Source organism: Mercurialis annua, linkage group LG5 (genome assembly GCF_937616625.2).
Source record: "Mercurialis annua linkage group LG5, ddMerAnnu1.2, whole genome shotgun sequence".
Classification (NCBI taxonomy): Eukaryota; Viridiplantae; Streptophyta; class Magnoliopsida; order Malpighiales; family Euphorbiaceae; genus Mercurialis; species Mercurialis annua.
The window spans coordinates 43,456,651-43,480,411 of NC_065574.1; the positions used below are offsets into that span (position 1 = coordinate 43,456,651).

At 35.6% G+C, this 23,761-nt stretch overlaps 1 protein-coding gene across 3 annotated transcripts; it reads left to right on the forward strand.

Annotated features, from left to right (window-relative positions):
• The first annotated feature begins 8,956 nt into the window (after positions 1-8,956).
• Positions 8,957-12,504, forward strand: LOC126683478 (uncharacterized). 3 transcript variants are annotated; one of them, XM_050379387.1, is made up of 9 exons: positions 8,957-9,265; positions 9,526-9,710; positions 10,256-10,437; positions 10,516-10,800; positions 11,003-11,061; positions 11,156-11,192; positions 11,294-11,365; positions 11,447-11,771; positions 11,888-12,504. In XM_050379387.1, exons 1-9 carry the CDS (start codon positions 9,145-9,147, stop codon positions 12,269-12,271), a joined length of 1,650 nt encoding a protein of 549 aa, XP_050235344.1. In that variant the 5' UTR covers positions 8,957-9,144; the 3' UTR covers positions 12,272-12,504. The 3 variants fall into 3 exon arrangements, with proteins under 3 accessions (XP_050235344.1, XP_050235345.1, XP_050235343.1); XM_050379388.1 differs by having other exon boundaries at positions 9,532-9,710; XM_050379386.2 differs by having other exon boundaries at positions 8,958-9,265; positions 9,514-9,710.
• Positions 12,505-23,761: the final 11,257 nt, after the last annotated feature.

A 23,761-nucleotide genomic window follows, 5' to 3' on the forward strand; every position in this document is an offset into this window, starting at 1 on the left:
ATAATAAAATCTGGAGAGTCAACAGACATGTTCAAAATCATAAACCTGAAAAATGGAAAAACAACGGGATCGGATATACTGAGATGAGTTCATACTACCATTTATATTTGTTAAGTGAAAAAACTTTAGAACATAACAATTCTTTTATACTATAATATATATAATCATTATGAAATAAGTATTGAATCAATCCCAAAGTAGGCGAGATGCATTTTTAAGGAATCCAAAGTAGGCCAGATAATTATCTACCAAATTCAAAGTAGGCCAGATAATAATCTGCCGATAATAAATATAATCGGTGCACACCAGTCTCGATGATGCCCATCGAGCAGCTCGTTCCAATTCAGATCCATAATGAATTCAAAACCATTTTGAAGCTGCATACACAGTATATAGATAGAAAAATATAAATACTTTACTTACTAAAGCGGTAAACGATAATATAAACTCACAGCTTGCAAATCACCAATAATTGAGCAAAGCCACACAACAACCAATAATCGATTTGAACAAAAAAAATAACCACAACACAATCAACGAATCGAATCAAATAATAAGGAATGGATAGAATTACCGTAGCAATTCAATGAATTAGAAATCTCAGAAATTAGATGATTCCAACGCTACAAGAATGAGATTGAACGAAGGGATGAGCCATAAATCGTTTCGAATGAAAAACCATCGATTAAGGTTGAATTAAAAGAATTAAAACACTTATCAAGTCCAATGCACCAATAAATGAGATGGGAACGGCATGAATTGAGTTATAAATGAGTTTAGGGTTTAGGGATTCGAGTGGGGAGTGATTTGGTCGAGTAACAGACTTTCTATAGACAAAATCAAAGCAAACTAGTTCTATCGCCGGTTTTGCTGTGCAGAACCGGTTAGGACAGAAGTGAACAAGCCCTCTGGCCGGTTCTACTGGGCAGAACCAGTTGGAGAACCGGTTTGCTCACTGCCGGCAAAATAAAGCAAATCAGACCTTCAAACTGGTTCTACTCAGTAGGTCTGGTCCTAGGTCCGGTCAAGGCCTAAAAATCAACTCGAAACGCATCTGAACACGTCCTGAAAGCCTCAATATGATTCGCCAAAGAACACACAAGTTGTGAACCAAACCAACACCAAAACACACGAATATGCCGAAGCGAAAACACAAACCAAACTTTTAACAGATAATCAAACCACCAAAAACAAGTCAGAAAACATGGGGTATTACAAAAACATTGGAATTAGTCTAATCTTTTAAACTTTTATCTGCAACCCCTTTGATTTCTTAAGGATTATTTGCGACAAATGTGATTCAGTCCTTCAAGTTTGTTGCCTCACGTCGATCTAGTCCTTTAAATTCAGTTAAGCAGATCATGAATTTCTCACCCGCGATTTTAAACTTGTTAGAAAAAGGTGTCTATAATGATCTTAATATAACTACCACATCAAACCCGAAAAGATTTTTCTTCTAGTAATATTTCCAACTTCAAATTTCTCGATTCCCATCCAGATAAAAAGTTTTATTCTCTTTTTATAGCATGTCTCATTAAAGTGAAATGAAATTTATCATTTTTTTTTCATTCACTAGGATCTCTTCGGTCTCGAATTAGGATCAACTAGGAAAAAAATAAAGTATTAGGTCGAACTCTTCTTTAGGGTCATGGCAATAGCTATGAATAGTTATCGGATTTTGGGAAAGGGTAGAAGAATGGGATCCACTATGGCGCGTACAATATATTACATACATATTCATAACGTAGTAATAATACCTCGAAGGGGCGAAGCAACCTCACCAAAAGTAAGTATTTATAAGATAAGCAATTTACCGACCTAGTACATAGAGGGGTCACCAGCTACAGAAAATGAGGTCAGACTTCGGACAAATATCTGATAAATAGATCGTTAAGCGATGGCTTCCCGAGCCTTCTCAATCTTAAGTCGTTTAGCAAACAACTTCACATGAGTCTTTATGTCGCGGCTGAGCAAATAAGCCATATACGTCATCTGAGTAGCCTGAAAAGCAAGCAAACAAAGTAAGTTCCAAATTAAACAAATAGAATAAAAACAAAACTAGAACAGAAAAATACCTGGAGTGATAAGGAAACAATAATAACCTAAAATTTCTCGGGCTTGTGAGTCAGGTAATGGGCCAAGTCAGGCAAGGTGGTAACTCGGACGATATCCCCAGCTATGTCCATTTCGCCAAGAGTAACTCAGGCATTGGGGTTGTATAAAACCACCCATTCAGAAAATCCCGCTGGGGTGATCATCAGCGGCCCCGAGGTAATTATTGACCCTAAAGACAGTATGTCACCGACAAGATTGAGCTGGGCTCTCTTGGAAGAAGTCCCTGCTGCCTGCCGGCCTGGACTTTCCACTGTGTTGGAGGAATCCAGGACAATGATCGGATCTTCACCGGCCGGTCCAAGAGGACCTGTGAAGTCCGGGATGTTGCTCTCCCCGGAATCGAATCCCCAGCGGGAAGCTGCACCCTAAGTGGAATAGCAACAAGGCCCTCTTGAGGCGTGTTATCGGCGGTACTCTCGACCGCCAGGATAACAATAGTTGCATCCCGACCAGTTTCAGAAGCCCTGGAACCTCTGACTTCTTTCACCGAGATGGTGAAAGGAGTAGGAACTCAACTTGTGGGCTTCTTACGTTTTCCTCCGGCTAGCTTATTCAGATTGATACTATTCACTAAAAAGAAGCATAGAAAACCAAGTCAACATAAACACAAGGTAAAAAAAACAACAACAACAACAAACAACACAACCAAATTCGATGGTGTCGAGATGTATTTTCAGTAATTAAATGAAACTTTCAAACAGAAATCATTAGCGTTGGGAGTCCTGGTTAAGCTGGCTGCCTATTTGAACTTCTTTATGTCGGCTAACTCAAAATGAGCTGGAGTGTGAAACCACTTCTCGGATTCGGCAGCCTCATAAACTGTAATACCCAAAAATAGTTAAGTATTTAATTGGACCACGTGTCCAATGTTAAGTCGCCAGAATGGCGATATCGGAAAGATTTCCGAGAAATTAAAATAAATATTAAATTTTAGCAGGACGGGTTCGAGAGGATTATTGTGAGAACTTTAACATTTTATTTCAGTTCTAAAGTGGGAATTGGAATTAGAAAAAGAAAAACGTTAAGAAAGTCGCAAAATAAAGTACAGGGACTAAAATGGTAATTTAGCCATATAAATTCCGAAGGGAAATTATTTCGCCAAGATCCGCGAAATGTTTTATAGTAATAGTGGTAAAAGTTTCGGGTCAATCGGAGACCTTTTAAAATTTGGACGCGGATGCGTTTTGGGCTAAATTGCAACTTTTAAAAAGTTTAAGGACCAAAGTGAAAATTAGCCAATTAAATATCGAGGGTAGTAATTAAAAGATTATTGACGGAAAATAATAATTTTGAGTTAGTATTATTTATTTGGACATAAATAATACATGTAAAACGGATAATTAACCGTTTGATTAAATTAGAAAGTTTAAAAGAAAAATGGTTTAAGTTAAAGAAATGAAGAACCAAAGTGACCTTTTAACCAAGATATATATGATAACATAAGAAATGAAAGAGGAAAGGATCAGAGGCGCATGAAGTCTCCAGAAGGAGAAAAGAAAGATTTGACGAACGATTACGATTACGATCCGTCGCCGTTTCGCCGTTTCCCGTCCAAATCGAGCGTTCTTTATATCGATTTGTTTAGAATTCTCTATCTACCACGAGCATCAAATCGAGGTAATTTGATGGTTTTTGGTATTGAAATGATTGGATTAGGGTTATTTTGTTTTAACGAATTAAACGAATCGTAATAGCATTTTTATAATCGTTTTTTGGTGAGATTTACATTGGATTATATGTTATAAGAATTTGGAAGCATGTCGGGAATGCCGGCGAGCAGCGAAGCGCCCGGAAAATGGAATTTCCTGGGACTGTCGCGGGTGTGCGAACGCACACCGCACCTGTGTGTGTGGACGCACACTGTTTGTGCGGACGCACACTGTTTGTGCGGACGCACACCAGATCGTGCGAACGCACAGAACCCATTTGTGCGCTCGCACAACCAGCTACCGCACCCGTTTGAATGTTTTGACCCGTTTAGACCTAGATTTCCGAATTCAAGTATGTCGGATATTAAAAGTGAAATACGGACCCCGAAAACGAGAAATTTGGATATCGAACATAACGTGTTCAATTAGGGTTTCTAAATATAAGAAACCTAAGTTTATAAATCGATGAATAAAAGATATATCGAATATCTTGATTTACTAGAGTACGATTAAAGTTAAGAATCGTATTTGAAATACGATTATATTAACCTAAGTTTATAATTAGGATTTTGATATTAAGCCTACGTTTATGGATTAAACGTACAGGTAACTCGAATAAGTAACTGTCGTATCGATGAAATACCAGATTGACGAGCCGGAATAGCTAAGGAATAGAACGACGCATGGAGCTTACGCTTGCGGGACAATAATATTATTATTATTCGGAAAGCGGTCACTGTGAGTGGCAATTTACTTTCGCGTATTATTATTATTAAAGTTATTTTCATATATTATGAATATTATTGTCAATATATCGCATGGAAATAATGTGCTTATGTAAGATGTTATTTTAGTAAGTTGATTATATGGATGTTGTCCTATTCGTTGTTTTGACGATGAATGTCTAATGTGCGGTCCGAAGAGACCAACTACCTATTGGGTGTCAATAGGCTGCATGATCATTAGTGAGTCAGTCTAGAGTACCTGACTTTGTGATTAGAATTTAATATATATTTATGCATGATATGGTATGAATTTGATACGAGTGAGCACTCAGCTACGGTGTAGCCTGGAGTCCCCGTATCTAGTGGGTTGGACCCACCAGTGAGTTGGACTCACACTATAATTTCGATACGAGTGGGCACTCGGCTACGGTGTATCCTGGAGTCCCCGTATCTAGTGAGTGGGACTCACACTTTTGAAATTAATAATGTTTGCTTGTATCATAAATTTATATACGTATTAATTATGTGACGCTATATTTTGATAATACTATAAGTAACTTGCAAACTCACTCATTATTTTCCCAAATACTGACCCCCTCACTCTGATGTTTGCAGGTAGACGGAGTCGGATCAGACAAACCATCTCCATTGTGCCAGAAGTCACTGGACTTGCACAAGTATAAGTTTCTAAAGCTGCAGTAGTCAGTAGGTGTCAGTATTATATAGACATTTGACTTCAAGCAGTATTTTATATTGTAACTCTAATATAATATTTCAATATCTATAAGTATATTATTTAGTTTTCCGAAAATGTTTTATATATAATATTATACTTTTAAATGCGAAAAATTATTAGTGGTTTTAGGCTTTCTACGGGTTTCGGAGCTACCACTCCCATTCCCTAGCGCCAGTCTCGGCTCAATAATTTGGGTCGTGACATAAACGTAGGAAGTAATCAAACCACCGATTCCGGTAGCATGGGTGATTTGAAAGTAGTCTTCCTTGAGTCCTTCAACTAGCCCGGCTATAATTTTCTTCCTCTCGCTACAAAATTAAAGATAAGCAAAATGATTTATGTCCTTCAAAGTCATGAGGTATACACAGCAAAAGAGCCTCATTGTTGGCTCAACATCATCCAGCTTGCAGAGCTTCAAAAAGCATGAGTAATGTCGAATACCGTTAGGAAGAATCTTACCTAATGCACTTTAAAATACAAACTAAGCTCTTTGTATTCCTCCGCTATTGGAAATTTAATTCCAGACTGCAAATGCTCCAAGGTTAGCATAACATTGTTGGCCGGAGGCAAGTCTTTTAACCTTTTACCCTACGAGACTAGGGAAAGCTCATAATCATCAGGGATGCTAAAAGTGCTCTTTATCGCATCCAGAAATCCCTGGGTGCATCGGGATGCAATAAGATCACGCTCTTCGAGCTCCTCAACAACCTTCTATTTTCCATTACGAGATGCATGAGGCCGACAGGTTCTAACCTTTGTATACACTTCCTGTTGAGGCCCTCGAAGTCAGCATCCAAATGAGCAGCTCGTCCTTGACGAACTATCTCCATTTCAACAGAGGTGTTATCCTTCTCTACCCCATCGTCATAACCCTGACCTTCCTCGTGTTCAGAATGTTTACCCGACATACCTAAGGGAGTTATAAAGTAAGCCCGAGTAAGGCGAGTGTCCAGAAAAATAAGAAAAAACACGGGAAAAATGAAACTAAAATCTAAGCAAAAAAAATAGGGGAAACCTAATGGGTGAACACGAAGAACCAGAAGGATAAATTTCCAGTTTTCTGGAAATCTATCCCTTAGCGAAAAACACAATTCAAACTCAAATTGACTAAAACTCACAAACCAAGTTAAAAACACTGGTTCAAACATCATAACATGAAGAATCCACAAACAAGCATAAATCATAAACAAAATGCATAGAATATACAAATTCTAGAAACAACAATCACAAACAGTAAACAAGAGCATAAACACACGAAGATTAATAAAATTCAAAGAAGTAAACAAACAGATTTACTTACTTGTAATTGAAACTGAAGATGATCTGAAATGAAAATGTTGAATCAAAAAACGTTCTTGCGAAAGACTGAGAGAATAATAAAACTAGAGAAATTTCAGGGAGTTTGAGAAGTTCGAAAAATGAAAAGCCAATAGTTGATATTTTGTTTCTAAAATTAGAAATGATAACGGAAATTGGAGGGAAAATGAAAAGACAAACTTTAAGTTATTTTATCTCGATTACCAAAAACGTCGCCTCGGTCATAGAGAAGATAGGTACAAACCAACATGTGGCGGGAGTAATAATGAGAAAAACCGTCAAAAAGAACTACAAGCAGGACAACTTGCCCACAACTATCACTAAGAAACCTAGGAGACACGCCCCATCAAGGTCGTACACGCAATCCATGGAAAACTGACCAACTCTCCCTGACAACGAGTAGGTGGCAGGACAATAAGGGATAATCTGAGATTTTATCCAAAGGAAAACCACCAACTCGTACATAAGTATCTGATATACTAGGGGGGCTAGTGATAATGTAGTAATAATACCTCGAAGGGGCGAAGCAATATCACCAAAAGCAAGTATTGCTAAGTCAAACAATTTACCGACCTAGTACCTAGAGGGGTCACCGAGCTACAGAAAATAAGGTCAGACTTCGGACAAATATATGATAAGTAGATCGTTAAGTGATAGCTTCCCGAGCTACGATGGTCGACATCACAGTTTGGTAAACTAACGCCACTAGGTCGAACCTCCTACCATCTGTAAACAAGATAAGGCACATAACGCGTCTCGAGTTACACTCGCGTATAACTGATTATGAAGACCACAAAAGATCCTCTAACAAGTACAAAAAAGTGTTCCTTGCGCTAGGCGCACTTAACAAACCACGCCAAATGCGGAAGAACATGCCACGTAATTGGAGACCATAAGAAGGAGAAGAGGACAACACAACAAGATTTGCACGGGTTCCACTATAAAAACAACCTTACGTACAAACACTAAGGTAATTATTTTTTTTCACAATACTTTTTCTTATTTTCTCTTCTTCTTTTTTCCCCTATTAAAAGTTCTTATTTGAGTGTCGGAGCGAACTTCCGGTGACCCCCAACGGAGTTTCTTCCGACCTCTGTTTACTGGTGTGTGTATGTACCTGAAACTGGGATGGATTTTGTGATTCATCACATATGATCATTATTTTTCAACTGAATTGTTCTATCCCACCTCTTTAAAAGAAAGAGTCTAATTAAGATATTTAATAGCATAGAGATACATTTATGTAAAATTTCTTCTTTCGCCTCCTAGTAATGAAATAGACATTTATTAATAGTCACTATTTTATAAAAAAGATAGATATTTTGCTCTCAAATATTTGCGAGTCTAGTAAATAACCATAATGTGTCTAAAACCTGTTAAAAGCGTACCTCATTTAGACTGCGTTACAGAACATTGCAAACGGACTTATAAAATACCGTTTGTATATCTGACGTGGATATACTTTCTTCTCTCTTAATTTCTTTATTTACAACTGCCAACAACAGAAATTGTTCGAAAACTATATATACACTAAAAATAAAATAGGATCCTATTCCTGTATATATAGCCAGTTGTTTTCCACTTTCCCGCCATGATTTTAGACCCCAATTTTCAAACTGCAAAGTCTGGCTATGATGATATCGATAATATTGACAATGACCCCATCTCCATTGTCTTTATCATTTTTTAGTTTAAACTTAGTCCTCCTGTTTGTTTGTTTTTTGTTTCATTTAGTTAAAATTATATACCAATGAGCTTTAACTCAAATGGTATAAACGCTAAGTAATAAACTGTTAGGCCGTGGGTTTGATTTCTCCCACAAGCGCCCCTTCCCTAAATTATCAAAAAAAAATTAAAATTATACATATTAAAAATGTGCGGTTTTATTTTAAATTATAAAAATAAATAATAATATAACTTTATAAGTTAGAAGAAGTTATATAAATTGAGTTATAAAATTATTTAATTAAAGGAAATAAATTTGAAAGATAATTATTAAATTTATCTTAAAATTTTAAAAAGAAAACTAATTATAGATAAACACGTTTGACTAAATAGATAAGGAGTAACATTTTTCAAAATAACTATACTTTTTATACAATTAATTAAAACTAAGTCAATTATAAATAACTTAAATATTTATTTAATCAATTAATTTTTAAAAAAATTGAAATGAGTCTATAATTAATTTGAATCGTTTAAATAAAAATAAACTTTTAATTAATCCATATAACCGTTGTGCCACGTCATTTTTACAACGAGCATTTGCAATAAAAGAACTTTTAATTTTTTTTTATTATTCAATTTTTCATATGGCTAACGCATTACTATTGGCTTGTTGCATAAACAATTATTATGAACAGGTGTGTTGTATAATTTTCCCCTATTATTAAAGGACCAAAAAGGCTTTATGTAACTTGTGTTTTCTTCATAGAGACTTTAAAACAAAGTTTTGTCTGTTTTCTTACTAAAAAAAAAGTATGAAAAAATGCATAGATATTAGAAAGTCTGTTTTTCCACTCAAAAGCTCAATCACTTAACAGACTCATCTCCTTCACTCTGTGCTGTGAATCTATCTCTATCTCTATCTCTATCAGTATCAATGATGATGTTATGTAGCTCACTCCCATTGTCACTGCTTCTATTTTCTACTTGTACATTCTTATTTTCCTTTTCACTTGCTCATTCTCACTTCAACTCTTTCCCTGCTCTACCACCTTCAGGTACCCTTTGCCTAACTTTTGTTTGGTTCCCAGGAAAATAATGCAGCTAAAGGAATACTCAAACTTACTTATTTTTCATTTCCTTTTGTCTTGGTTTCTACACATAGTTTCCATGTTTCATGCCTTAATTAATGTGACTTGTCATATTTCTTGGAATACTAAAAACCACTTTAACATAACTTTTCACATTCTTTCTTTCAAAATATCTAAGAATAATTTTCTTGCTGATTTTTTTTTTGTAAAAACAGTTTTGTTGGAAGCAACAGGCAGTGAAAATGTAGCGGAGCTGCTGTCATGGGGGTCGGTAGTGGAGGCACCACTTAGTGAACCCTTTGAGACATCAACCCTTGTGTTGGCTCCAAGAAGAACATACAGAAAAGATCCTTTAGATGGCTTCAAAAGATACACTGGAGGTTGGAATATCAGTGATCGCCATTACTGGGCTGTAAGTTCCACTCACCCCATTAATTTCTACCTACTTTGGTCAATTTTGATTGAATTTTCCGTGAAAATGTGTAGCAGTAAGAACTCTTAATTTCCACAACTCTATGTTTACAATCATTATTATAAAAACTCATTTACATTTTGGCGTTGAATGTTTATCTCATGCAACGGTTGTGACACGTCAGTTTTAAGCATTTGTAGTAGGAAAGTTTTAGTTATTGTTTTATTTTTTTTATCATTAAATATTTCAATATGGCAAACGCCTCATTGGTTTGTTGCACGAATAACGTGGCACGACCATTGCATTGTATAATTATTCTTTGGTGTTTCAGCAATTATGTTTCGGTGCTACATAGTGATTTAGTATAGAAACATGAAAAATAAATTCTGCATTGGTTTTTTTTCTTTTTTTTTGTTACGGGGATAGACAGGGTGGTCTTAATTTGATATTGTTTCATATCTGCAGTTGTCTTTAGTTAGTTTATTTATGTAAATGTTTCTATTTATTGGTAAGTGGTAACTAAAAACTTTAGTGTTTGACTGCAGTCTGTAGGATTTACTGCAGTTCCCCTGTTTGCAATTGCAGCAGCATGGTTCTTCGGCTTCGGTTTGTGTTTACTGCTCGTGTGTTTCTGTTATTTCTGCTGTGGAAAGAAGTCTTACGGCTACTCTCCGACAGCATATACTCTTTCTCTTATTTTCCTCATTATCTTCAGCATTGGAGCAATGTAACCATCTCTTTCACTCTGTCGAGGGCTTGTATATTGTATGCGTTGCATACTAATGTCTCCTTTTTGCTATTGCAGAATTGGATGCGTAGTTCTGTACACGGGTCAGGGGAAATTTCATACAAGTACAACAGAAACTCTGGAGTATGTGGTTAATCAGGCAGATATAACTGTTCAGAAATTAAGAGATGTGTCCAACTATCTTGCTACGGCCAAGCTAAGTGCAGTAGATAATGTTACTCTACCTTCTAATGTCCAAACTGATATTGATCAGATTGAAATAAAGTTAAATTCTTCCGCTAGCCTCCTTGCTGATCGAACGGTAGAGAATTCGAATGACATACGAGATCTTTTGGATTCTGTGTAAGGAGACTAAGACTAAGACTTTGTTGGTATATTTCAGTAGTACTTATGTTGTACGGAAATAGAAACGTTGAAACGAAGAATACTTCAAATAGGCGAGAAAGCATAGGAATCAAAAAAGTTTCCTGTTCAAAATAGAGTAGTACAATGAGATTTGTGAAAGTTTTCTGATCATGTAATGAATTTGAATTCATCCATGCAGGAGACTGGCACTTATTGTTATTGCTGCTATCATGCTTCTCCTTACATTCCTTGGTTTCTGTAAGTTTCTTTAAGTTTGCTCAACAAATTTTTCAAATTACAAACTGTATAAATCATTCTTATATTAACATATGGGTGTTAATTTGTTCTTCAGTATTTTCGGTGTTTGGCATCCAACTAGTAGTCTACATGTAAGTGTGATCCGCTTGGGACTGTTTTGATTCTTGCTTTCCGTAATCTCAACTTTTATGCATCTGATTGATTGTGAGTATTTCTTGTGAAATTGTTGCAGCCTGGTCATAGTTGGATGGATACTTGTTGCTGGAACATTTATTTTATGTGGCACATTCCTTCTCCTCCATAAGTAAGTCATATACCCCTCAACCATGCATATGATCCCATGTGAGTCGATTAGTTCTAATTTTCCTTTCTTTTGACATGCTAGTGTGGCTGCAGACACTTGTGTTGCAATGAATCACTGGGTGCAAAACCCCACTGCACATACCGCTTTAGACGATGTACTGCCTTGCGTGGATAGTGCAACCGCTCAAGATACCTTATCACGTAGCAAGGAAGTCACTCTTGAATTTGTCGATTTGATCAACTCGGTCATCACCAACGTTTCCAATATTAACTTCTCCCCCAACTTTCCTACAATGTACTTCAATCAATCCGGTCCATTAGTGCCCATACTATGCAACCCTTACTTCCATGACTTGACAGATCGACCTTGCAGCATCGGTGAAGTCGACATGAGCAATGCAACACAGGTCATTACTCTAGCTATCTTACAATTTATCATTTCATAAGTTTTTGGTAAAATTAGTATAGCAACTTGCAATTTATAATAGAGAAGTTGGAATCAAAGTTAGTTCGACCTGTACAGGTGTGGCAGAACTTTGTATGTCAGGTTTCACCAACTGGTATATGCATCACAACCGGACGTTTGAATCCGACCTTATACGACCAAATGATAGCTTCAGTCGATGTATGTTCGAGGCTGCAAACTTACGGTCCTTTCTTGGTCGAGCTGGAAGATTGCACATTTGTGAGGGAAACATTCATTGACATATATAAGAATGAGTGTCCTAAACTGCAACAACACAGCAGTTTGATCTACATTGGACTGGTGATGGTGTCTACTGCAGTTATGCTATCGATTATCTTCTGGGTTATTTACGGGAGAGAAAGACGCCATCGTGTATGCGCCAAACAGCTTAAAGCTGAATCAACTCAGAGTTTCGAAGACGACAAGCGTTCGCAATCTTAAGAGCAAAACTTCTCAAATCCTCCCAAGCATCAGCTAGCTGGGGACTTCATTTTTTGACATTGTCTTTGAATTTGCAGTTTTGTGTAGATTTGTAGTTTACTTTTGTTCTATGTAATATCACTTGGGGTTGTTTGTTGTTGTATGTCTATGTGGCGTGTAACACTGAATCAAGATCTAGTTCATCAGTCATGACACTAAAAGAAGCAGAAATTAACATTGTTAGATTTGAGTAAGATCAGTCTTGTTTTATGTTGAAGCAATTTCATCAGCAGAGACAATGTTAGATTTAAGATTTTAAGATAAACTGGGTCGATTTCTATGCTTTGTGCGGATGAAATTAAATGATTTTATAATTAATTTTTTTAATTTGATAAATTGTGATTTATGTGAATTTTTTAATTTTTTTAAAACCTTATTTATAAAATCTATTGATTGGTTTTAAAAATTTCTTAATTTTTATAATTTATATCAAACTAAATCATTTAATTAACTAATATAAACTTAATTTATAAATTTTTAATATAATACAATATAACTAAATTTATTAATTGAATAAAAAATATTCACATGCAATGACCGTGAGCGATGGATGTTTTTGGGCCTGATTCGCTCAAACTTATGAAAACTTTTAGTGGCTAAAAATAGAGTCGCCATCTAACTAACTTAGGAAATACTTTTTGTAATACCCCGTACTTTTAAAAATACTAAATACAATGTCACGTGGCATAATTGTAAAAATTTAGGTTGAGGACGATAAATTAAGTGAATATAATGAGAATTTAGATTAAGGAGGCTCTATTTTAATTATCGTGATTTAATAAATTTAATTGGAATTTTTATCTGTTAATGCGAGGGTGAACGGACTAAAGTAAGTTAAGAAAAATTTAAATAAAATAATATATAGGTCCCGGGATAATTTTAATAATGCCAAATTCCATTATTTATTTTTAAAAAATTATCGTCAAAGTTTTGTAAATTTACGAAATAGTTTTAAATTTGTTCGGATGATATTTAATAAATCAGGTGAAAAGAGTTTTTAGTATTTGAGTTAAAGTGGACTTTGCCCACTACTATATATACCCCCATCATCATCACCACTTTTTCATTCACTCCATTTGATACAAAATTGAAAACCAAACCCTTTATCAACTTCAAACCCATCATCTAATCAAGAATCATCCATTTTATGTGAGATTAAGATGGAAATTTTCAAGAATTGGTCTAGAACTTGCAAAAATCATATAAAACAGAATTCTTTCTCATAAATGCCGAAAATTGGAGTGGTTTTTGGAGGTATAAAACTCAAACCCTCTTAAGGATTTTCAGTGTTGATCGGTTTTAATTATTATTTGGTTGTTGCAAAAATTATATGATTTTTATATGTAGAAACATGATTTTTATGTTTTTGATGGTATTTGATGAGTTGCTTGTTATTTGATTATGATAATATATAGTTTAAGTTGATGAAATTCAATATATGCAAGATTAAGTTTAGTTGATTAATAATTATGGGATTAATTAAAAGAAATTGCAAAATATGGAAGTTTAAGAACATGAACTTGGAAGTTTTGAATGTTGGGGTTCTCATGGGTTGATCATGAATTTGTTGACATGGGTATGCTTAAAAATTAATGTATTGTGGTTGGTATGAATTTCATGATGTTTGGATGATTTTGTCAAAGTGGAAAGTTTAGGGGTCAAAGTGTATTTTTGCCAAAACTTGAAGGATGTGATGTTTATATTTTCTAAAATTAGAGGTTTTTGATAATTTGAAATTAATTTGAAATTGGATGAAATCGAAATTGGTTTAAAGGATCGAATTGAGCAATTTTGTAAAATTGAAGGGATAATTGGTATTTTAACCAAAATTCCAGATTATGAATATATATAATCCGAGGTTAAATGATTTTGGGTGTTTTGAATGACTTTTTTGATTTTGAAATTAATTGATTTACGAAAAGACCTAAATAGTCAATTTTAAAAAGTTTGAGAATATTTTAATAATTCAACCAAAAGTGGTATTTAAGCCAAAAAAAAGGGGCTATTTTAATCATTTTATGGAGAATAAGTTTGATTTCTAAAATATTTTATCAATTTAGGCTCCGATATGGAAAATGTGAGTTTTTATTTTTATACCACCGTATCGGAAAACCGGACTTAAAAGATTATGCTTAAGTCGGCGGGTTGATATAAGGGCGAGGTTGAGACGTTGTCGTTAGATCAGGATTAAGAGACACTTGATCAATGTTTTGGATACATCTTTGGTATTATGATTTGTGAAAATGGTTTTACCGGAGCTAAATGAGATTACGAGATTTCAAAATGGTTTTAAAGCATGATGTTATGATTTGTGGATTTGATAGTTTATGTGTTAATGTGGTATATGGTTGAGGTGTTTAATTGTTCTAGATTAAGATAGTGACATTGTCTTAATGTCTAGGATCCTATATGTTCATAAGCAGCGGATGGAGGACCGAACTGCTAACAGGTGTCGAGGTTTTTGGGATAGCAAATTTTGAGTATGCAGTTTGATCTACATTGGACTGGTGATGGTGTCTACTGCAGTTATGCTATCCATTATCTTCTGGGTTATTTACGGGAGAGAAAGACGCCATCGTGTATGCGCCAAACAGCTTAAAGCTGAATCAACTCAGAGTTTCGAAGACAACAAGCGTTCGCAATAGCAAAACTTCTCAAATCCTCCCAAGCATCAGCTAGCTGGGGACTTCATTTTTTGACATTGTCTTTGAATTTGCAATTTTGTGTAGATTTGTAGTTTACTTTTGCTCTATATAATATCGCTTGGGGATGTTTGTTGTTGTATGTCTATGCAGCGTGTAACACTGAATCAAGATCTAGTTCATCAGTCATGACACTAAAAGAAGCAGAAATTAACAATGTTTGATTTGAGTAAGATCAGTCTTGCTTTATGTGGAAGCAATTTCATCAGCAGAGACAATGTTAGATTTAAGATTTTAAGATAAACTGGGTGGATCCCCGTGCGTTGTGCGGATGAAATTAAATAATTATATTATTAATTTTTTTAATTTGATAAATTGTGATCTATGTGATTTTTTTTTCAATTTTTTAAAACCTTATTTATAAAATCTAGGCCTAATGTCTTAAAAAAACTCCGACCTTTTAGCCCCTTTTCAATCATACCCTGACGTTGAAAATTTGTCAATTTTACCCTATTTTGCATTTTTGTGTTTGAATCGTACCCTGAAAAATTAAATTAACGTCTTTTGCGTTTGGAAATTTGTTTAAAACATTCTCCATGTCTCGCATATATTAATTGTAGATTTTTAAAATTTATTTAAATTCAGTTAAATTAATTAAGAATTTAAATTAGTGTTAATTTGATTATGGTTTTTAGTTAGTTTTTAAAAATAAAGGACTTATTTGTACTTTTTTGAATAAAAAAAAATTAATTTCATGTTTAGACTTAATTAATTGAATGATTTCATCATTTAAGTAAAAAATTAACAAAAATTTAAATATTGGGGTACAATTGAAAACGGAAAATTTAAAAGTGGGTAAAATTGACAAATTTTCAATGTCGGGGTGGAATTGAAAAAAAGTTTAAAGGTGGGGGGTTTTTGAGTGATTAGGCCAAAAATCTATTGATTGGTTTTAAAAAATTCTTAATTTTTATAATTTGTATCAAACTAAATCATTCAATTAACTAATATAAACTTAATTTATAAATTTTTCATATAATACAATATAACTAAATTTATTAATTGAATAAAAAATATTCACATGCAATGCCGTGAGCGATGGATGTTTTTGGGCCTGATTCGCTCAAACTTATGAGAACTTTTAGGAGAAAATTACACGGAATCCCCCAAAATCTGAAATGTTTATGTTAGTGACTCAGAATTTTATTTTTTGCAAAAATCTCTCACTTTTAAAACATTCTTTTCATGCCTACCTTTTTATATTTGTCATTTCTATTTTATCCCTCCTTATAGTATATATTTCTTATTGTGTTTTTATTACACTGAATCTTTTGTCCCATTTTCTTCTTCACATTGATTCCACGACTTATCAACAGTGCAATAATCACTTTCTCCATCAAACTCTCTGATAAACCATAATTTTACATATTTTGTTGAGAATATTGTGATATAATTGTTATAGGATTATGTAAATTATGATTTGATTATAACAAGACAAGAGAAGTTTTTGTATAATTTGATATCTTTCATTGAGTTTTCCTCTCCATTGTATAGCAACAGTACAGAATATTACATTCCTTAATTACAACAAATCAACTCCCTAATCAAATCCTAAGATACAACAATCTATTCTAGGAAAGCATATATTTACACAGCTAACAATATATATGACAACTATAGTTGACATCCCCCCTCAAATTGATGTAGGTGAATCAAACAACATCAATTTGTGTATGAAAAACTGATGTTGAGCACAAGGCAGAGGCTTGGTAAGGATGTCGGCAATTTTTTGATCGGTAGAAACATGAGGAAGCGTAATAAAACCATGATCATAGGATTCCCGAATGGAATGACAATCGACTTCAATATGCTTTGTACGTTCATGAAAGACGGGATTTTCTGCGATCTGAATAGCACTAGTATTGTCAGCATGGAGAGGAGTAGGATCAATTTGATGGTAGCCCAATTCGGAGAGCAGACCACGCAACCAAGTTATTTCCGAGCATGTGGCAGACATGGCACGATACTCCGCTTCAGTTGAGGATTTAGAGACCCTAGCTTGTTTCTTGCACTTCCAAGAAACTAAAGCATCACCAAGGTATACACACCATCCTGTTGTAGAGCGGCGCGTATCAGGACATCCCGCCCAATCGGCATCACTATAAGCAACCAGTTTAAGAGAACAACCAGCATGGAAGAAAAGAACACGATGAGGGGTACCATATAGATAGCGAATAATTCGCTTCACAACAGCCATATGTAAATGACGAGGAGAACACATGAATTGACTCATCAAGTTAACGGCAAAGGATATATCGGGTCTAGTGATTGTCAAATAAACTAGACTTCCAAGAAGTCGTCGATACAATGTAGGATCTTGAAGAAGGTCACCTTTATCATTACGATATTTGACATTTAATTCCATGGGAGTATCTACTGAAGTAGTATTTTGTAATCCTGCCAACTGAATTATATCCTTGAGATACTTTTGCTGATTAACAAAAATACCTTTTGTGTTTCTCTGAATTTCCAGCCCCAAAAAATATGCAAGAGAACCCAAATCTTTCATGTGAAAAGAAGCATGTAAAGATATTTTCAGTTCTTGAATTTTGTCGATGTCAGAACCAGTGATTAAAATGTCATCAACATATACAAGCAACAAAAAAATACCATGATGAGTCTTGCATAAAAAAGTGAAGAATCATACTGACTTTGTACGAAGGATAAATCAAGCATAGTCTTCCAAAATTTTGCGAACTAGGCACGGGGAGCTTGTTTAAGCCCATATAAAGAACGTTTCAAATGACATACCTCATTTGCAGCAGTTGTTAAACCGGGTGGAGAACGCATATAAATATTCTCTGTTAAATCCCCATGGAGGAATGCGTTTCTTACATCCATCTGATTAATAAGCCATTCCTGAGAAGCTGCTAAGGCCATGATTGTACGAACTGTTGTCATTTTGGCAACTGGAGCAAATGTTTCTTCATAGTCAATCCCATATTCTTGTCGATTCCCAAGAGCCACTAAACGAGCCTTATGTCGTTCAAAGGATCCATCTGATTTCAATTTGATCGAGAAGACCCATTTACAACCAATGGGAGTTACATCAGATGGACAAGTGACAATGTCCCAAGTATGATTATGTTGCAAAGCATCTATTTCCTCTTGAATAGCTTGTCTCCAACATTCCTGCTTTACTGCTTCTGAGTGAGATCCTGGTATTACAATGGAAGAGAGCGTAGCAATCATAGATTTATGATGACCAAATCTTTCAGGAGAATAACCATACCTTTCTGGTGGACATGAGCTGCGAGTGGATTTTCTGAGTGTAGAGTGATCACTATCAGGGGCTGGTGGCAGGGAAAGACATAGGCGGTGGTGGTAGCAAGCTTGTTTGAGGGACTTGTTGATGAGAGATTTCAGGGACTGATACTTCCTGTTGAATATTTTCTCTATTTTGACGTGTATAAACAACATTAGGCTGAAATCGAATGATAGGATGAAAAGAATGAGAATGAGGTTCATGAGAAATATCCTCAAAAGCGGGAAGAAGAGAATGAGTAAAATCATTAGAATGGGCTGCACTGAAAGGATAAAGGTATTGTCGATCGAAAAAAATAACATTGCGAGAAACACGCATTTGCTGAGCAACGAGATCAAAGCACATGTAACCTTTTTGATGTGGAGCATAGCCAAGAAAAGCACATTTAACAGATTGTTCAGAGAGTTTTGTACGTTCATGAGAGGGAAGAAGAACAAAGCAAACACACCCAAATGGGTGAAGATGTTGATATGTAGGCTGCTTATGGTAAAGAAGAAAATATGGCATTTTATTGTGAACTGTAGGTGTAGGAATACGATTTATTAAATGGACAGCAGTGGACAAGGCTTCAACCCAAAAATTTGATGGAACACAAGACTCAATGAGTGATGAATGAACCACGTCAAGGAGATGTCTGTTTTTACGTTCGGCAACACCATTTTGTTGAGGTGTATAAGGACAACTTCTTTGAGAAATAATGCCATTTTGTTCAAGAAAATTTTGAAAATTTTGAGACATATATTCCCCACCTGAGTCTGTACGAAGAATTTTAATAGTTTTGGAAAATTGATTTTTAATCATGGCTAGGAACTTTTGGAAAGACACAAAAACTTCAAATTTGCGACGTAAAAAATATATCCAAGTAAAACGGCTATAATCATCAATAAATGTCACAAAATATTTATACTGAGCATGAGAAATGACAGGTGAAATTCCTTAAACATCACTATGAATTAAATCAAAACAATTGGAGGCATGTGTATCTCGAGAAAGAAATGGAAGAGTCTTACTATTAGCCAATTTACAGGTCGAGCAATCAAAAGTGACATCTTTAGATGGAATTTTATTGCCTAATACACCAGATTTTAACATGAACGAAAGTGTCTTATCATTTGGATGGTCTAACTTCAAATGCCAAGATTTATGCTCAGGTTGAACATAACAAGAAAGAAAATAAAAAACATTCATAAGCTTTGTTGTTTATTAAAATGAAGAGGAAAGAGTCGGCCCCATTTAGGTCCCTCCGCTACCGTCTTCCCCGACGCCAGCTCCTGCACAACACAACCAGAAGATGAAAAGGTAATTTGGCAATTGTTCTCTACTAGTTGTCCAATTGACAGCAGGTTAGTAGATAAATTAGGAGCAACAAAAACATTTTTCAAAGATGGGGTAGAAGAAATATCACCAGTAGCAACAATAGGAATACGATTACCACTAGCAATCTCAATTTGCAAGTTACCATCATATTTTTTGATATTAAGCAAATTAGCAGATGATGGAGTCATATGGTTCGAAGCAGTAGAGTCAAAAAACCAAAGTTTTGATAATGAATCATTGTTACCAGTAATTCCAAGAGCGGAAAGGGCCGAAACAACCATCTGCTGAATATTCTCTTGAATAAGAGAAGATTGTTGAGAAGAAGCAAATTCTGGAATTGTGTCAGCCATCATGTTTGTAGTTGTGGCATGAAAAGCACTTGGATTACGATTCCGAGGACGCCGCCTACATTCAGAAATAATATGGCCCTTCACTTTTCAATAATTGCAAAATTTTTGGGGACATTGATTCGCAATGTGTCCAAATCCCTTGCAGCTGTAACACTGAACGTTGGTCATGTTACGAGGTTGAAGTTTACCTTGCGCAGCATATGCAACACTGAGAACATTGGCAGAGTTCCCTTGTTGCTCTAAGGTAGTTTGTGTCATGAGATGTTGCTCTTCTCGAAGAAGTTCATTCAGACAATCATCCACGGATGGAGAAGGTTTTCTGAGCAATAAATTTGATCTTACAACTTCAAATTCTAGTCGGAGTTTCATGAGAAATTGATCTCTTTGACTTGTCTGATGAAGAATGCTAACATCTTCTAATGATGTCTCCGGTATGGAGGCATAAACAATATTTGTGTATTCAGTCCACAATGTGATAAAACCAGAATAATAGTTCTGAATAGACAAATTTCCTTGGGCATAATTGGACATTTCATATTCCAATTGAAATCGCCTAGCTGAGCTGTTTTGCTCGTATACCTTTTTGAGATAATCCCACATGGCTTTGGCGGTCTTGTAAGGCCTTAGATTGACGACGAGAGAAGGATCCATGGTTTGTAACAACCAGCTCATGACACGAGCATCCTTTGCTATCCACTCAACGGCTTTGATCGGATCAGCAGGCTTATTGTCTGTGCCGTCAATGATCCCCCATAATTCTTTTCCTTGAACATAAATCTGGAATTAAAATTCCCAAGCAAAATAATTCTTTCCCGAAAACTTGACACAGGCTATCTCCGATTTCTCCATGAATACAAGATCAAGAGAACTAAAAAAACTCACAGACGATAAGCAAAAAAATTCACAAATAAGAAGAGAAACAAGAAGCCTAAAGCTCTGATACAATAACAAGACAAGAGAAGTTTGTGTTTAATTTGATATCTTTCATTGAGTTTTCCTCTCCATTATATAGCAACAGTACAGAATATTACATTCCTTAATTACAACAAATCAACTCCTTAATCAAATCCTAAGACACAGCAATCTATTCTAGGAAAGCATATATTTGCACAGCTAAGAATATATATGACAGCTATAGTTGACAGATTATTGCCCTGATTCGTGGAATTTGTTAACTTTCTTTAGGATTAAACAAATGTGTAATAAAGAGCCGAATGGACCGAAGATTGCAACAAAATTCGCTATTTTGGAGTCGACCTTATCTTCAGCCGGACCTGCCCAGTAGAAAAGGCTGGAGGTAAGGTAAACGACCTTACCTCTGGCCGGACCTGCCCAGTAGAAAAGGCTGGAGGTAAGGTCCACCTTCTTGTCAGTATTTTTTAGCCAACCGGACCTGCGGCTTTACCTACCCGGTAGAACCGGTCAGTAGGTCTGGTTATTAAGAGCAAAAATCAGTCCATTTTTTAGGTTTTTTCCTTTAAACTTGGGGACTGTAAAAGGTAATAAGAAGAGCTGACTGAGGGTTCGATTTTTACACAACTCAAAGACTTTTAAAGCAACCACAAGGAGGAAAAAGACTAATTGAAGATCGAAGCAAGGATTCTTGATGATTAAAGGAAGGAATCAACTGACAATTGATCTAACCTGTAATCTAAAGAGTTTTTCCTTATTCTCTTTTTAATGAACTCTTTCAATTCTGTTTTTGCTTTTCAATCTCAGATTATGTGTAGCTAAACTTTTATATTAGAGCTAGGGATGTAGTTTAATTGTAGGATTCATTGTTATTTTATGGATTGAAGTTTTATATTAGCAAGAGATTGTTTAATATCGTGTTTCAGTAATTAATTCTCGTGTTCATCGTTATTTGATTGTTTGGCCATCAATTGAACTTTATCTAAAATTTATGTGAAGTATTGAGAGATGAAACATCAATTCTGATCTAGAATTAATTCGCATAACTATCGTAGAATAGAGATATACCTACGGATTTGTGTATGACATATAGGTTGTAATCCTTCATCATTCGATTAAATTAGGGTTTGGATTGAGAAATTGAACTCACTTTAATTGAATAGGCTTTCTTGATTCGAGAGAATATTAGAGCAATTTTGAATACCGTCATTGAATCACATCAATTCCATAGATGACAATGTATCTTATGATTAAGTGAAATCCCGAAACTCTAGTGTTCTTCGCCATTAATTTATCTTTACATCTTAATGTAGACACCTATTTTTCGGACATGTAAAAAGTGATAAGGAACTGAAGCGTCCGATGATGATTTCCAGAGAAATCTGTCCGGGTGACGAGCTTTTGATTTGCTTGCTGGAATCTAAGCATGCGTAATCTGTGCACAGCTGTAAACTTGGAGGATTGAAACGTAATTTGGCGTGAATAGCCCATAAAAATCTAAAGAGATTGTAATCTAAGTCTAGAAATTGGACTAATTGCCATATCTTAGAAGTTTATGGGCCAATTTGCAAGTTTCACGGACTGGAATTGACCCTGACCAAACCCATAGGACCTTAGTAGCCTTTTTTTTATAGTTTTAGGCACCGAAATAGACTTTTAGAACCTTTTTACTTAGCCACCAAGGGTAAATACGAATTATACAAATAAAATCCTAATTAAATAATTAAAACCTAATCCTAAATACATCTAGACTTATCACTTAACACTTCTTCAACCCTTAACCAAACTCTAGCTAGGACGAACCTGTAAATACACATAAGCTAACCCTAGACCTAATTAATCCCTATGAATACAACCTTAATCCAGCCTAGCTGGACGTGGCAGACAAACCCTAGAAATCAGACACAAGGAGGCACACAAACCCTAAAATTTACCAGTAGAATTCGGCCACCTCACACACACACACACAAAAATCCAGTCCTGAAAACACTGAACACGTGTTGATTCTCCAAGAACGCGAGCACTGCACAGATCCAAAACTGGATCCCGCATCCACTTCACCAGAAAACGAGCCAAGGACCTAAAACGGTACTTCTGAGGACCCTCATTAAATTCTTTTGATTTTGCCATAAATATTGCATATATGATTGCCATAATTGCTGCAAATATGTTTAGGTTGCATGTTTAGGTTATTTGCTAATTTTGCCATTAAAGTAGCTTTAATCAATTAATTCGATGTTTTCTTAATCACCATAAAATTCGATGAAAAAGCATGTTAATCACTGTAATTAGCTGTTTTTAATGCTCAGAACCAGAAAACAATCGATTGAACACCTTAGAATGCATGTTGTAGGTAGATTTTAGCTAATTTTACCTTAAGAAAACCCTATAAATAGTTGCTGCCCAGAAAAATAAATTCGTGTAGATAAGCTTAAAACACTTCGATTATGTGTTTTTTGGATTCCTTGTTCGATTTTATGCTGTTTTGACTAATTTTGCATGAAAAACGAAGCTAAAACGAGTGAGAACGAAGCAAAACAAAACGACCCCTAAAACTGCTGACGAACCGCCGCCGCCGCCACTGAAGCCGACGGCGCCGCCGGGATAAAGTGGCTGCGCCGCCACAATGAACTACCGGCGCCGCCAGGTTAAACTTGCGCCGTGTTCATGGCTCCTCAGTTCCGCATATTTGCTCACAGATCCTTCCAGACGCGATCCGAACTTCAAAACGTGTTTTCGGGCCCATCCGGACTTCGAATTAGGCTCAGTTCGATTCCTGAGATATTGTTTTAGTTGTAGGACCTGTTTGTAATCGTAAATGTGCTTAACCCGATTTTTTTAGGGCCTCGAAGCCCGCTATTGTAACCTGTCCAGCCAACCGGGCCCACGAGCCCGAGGCCCAGTG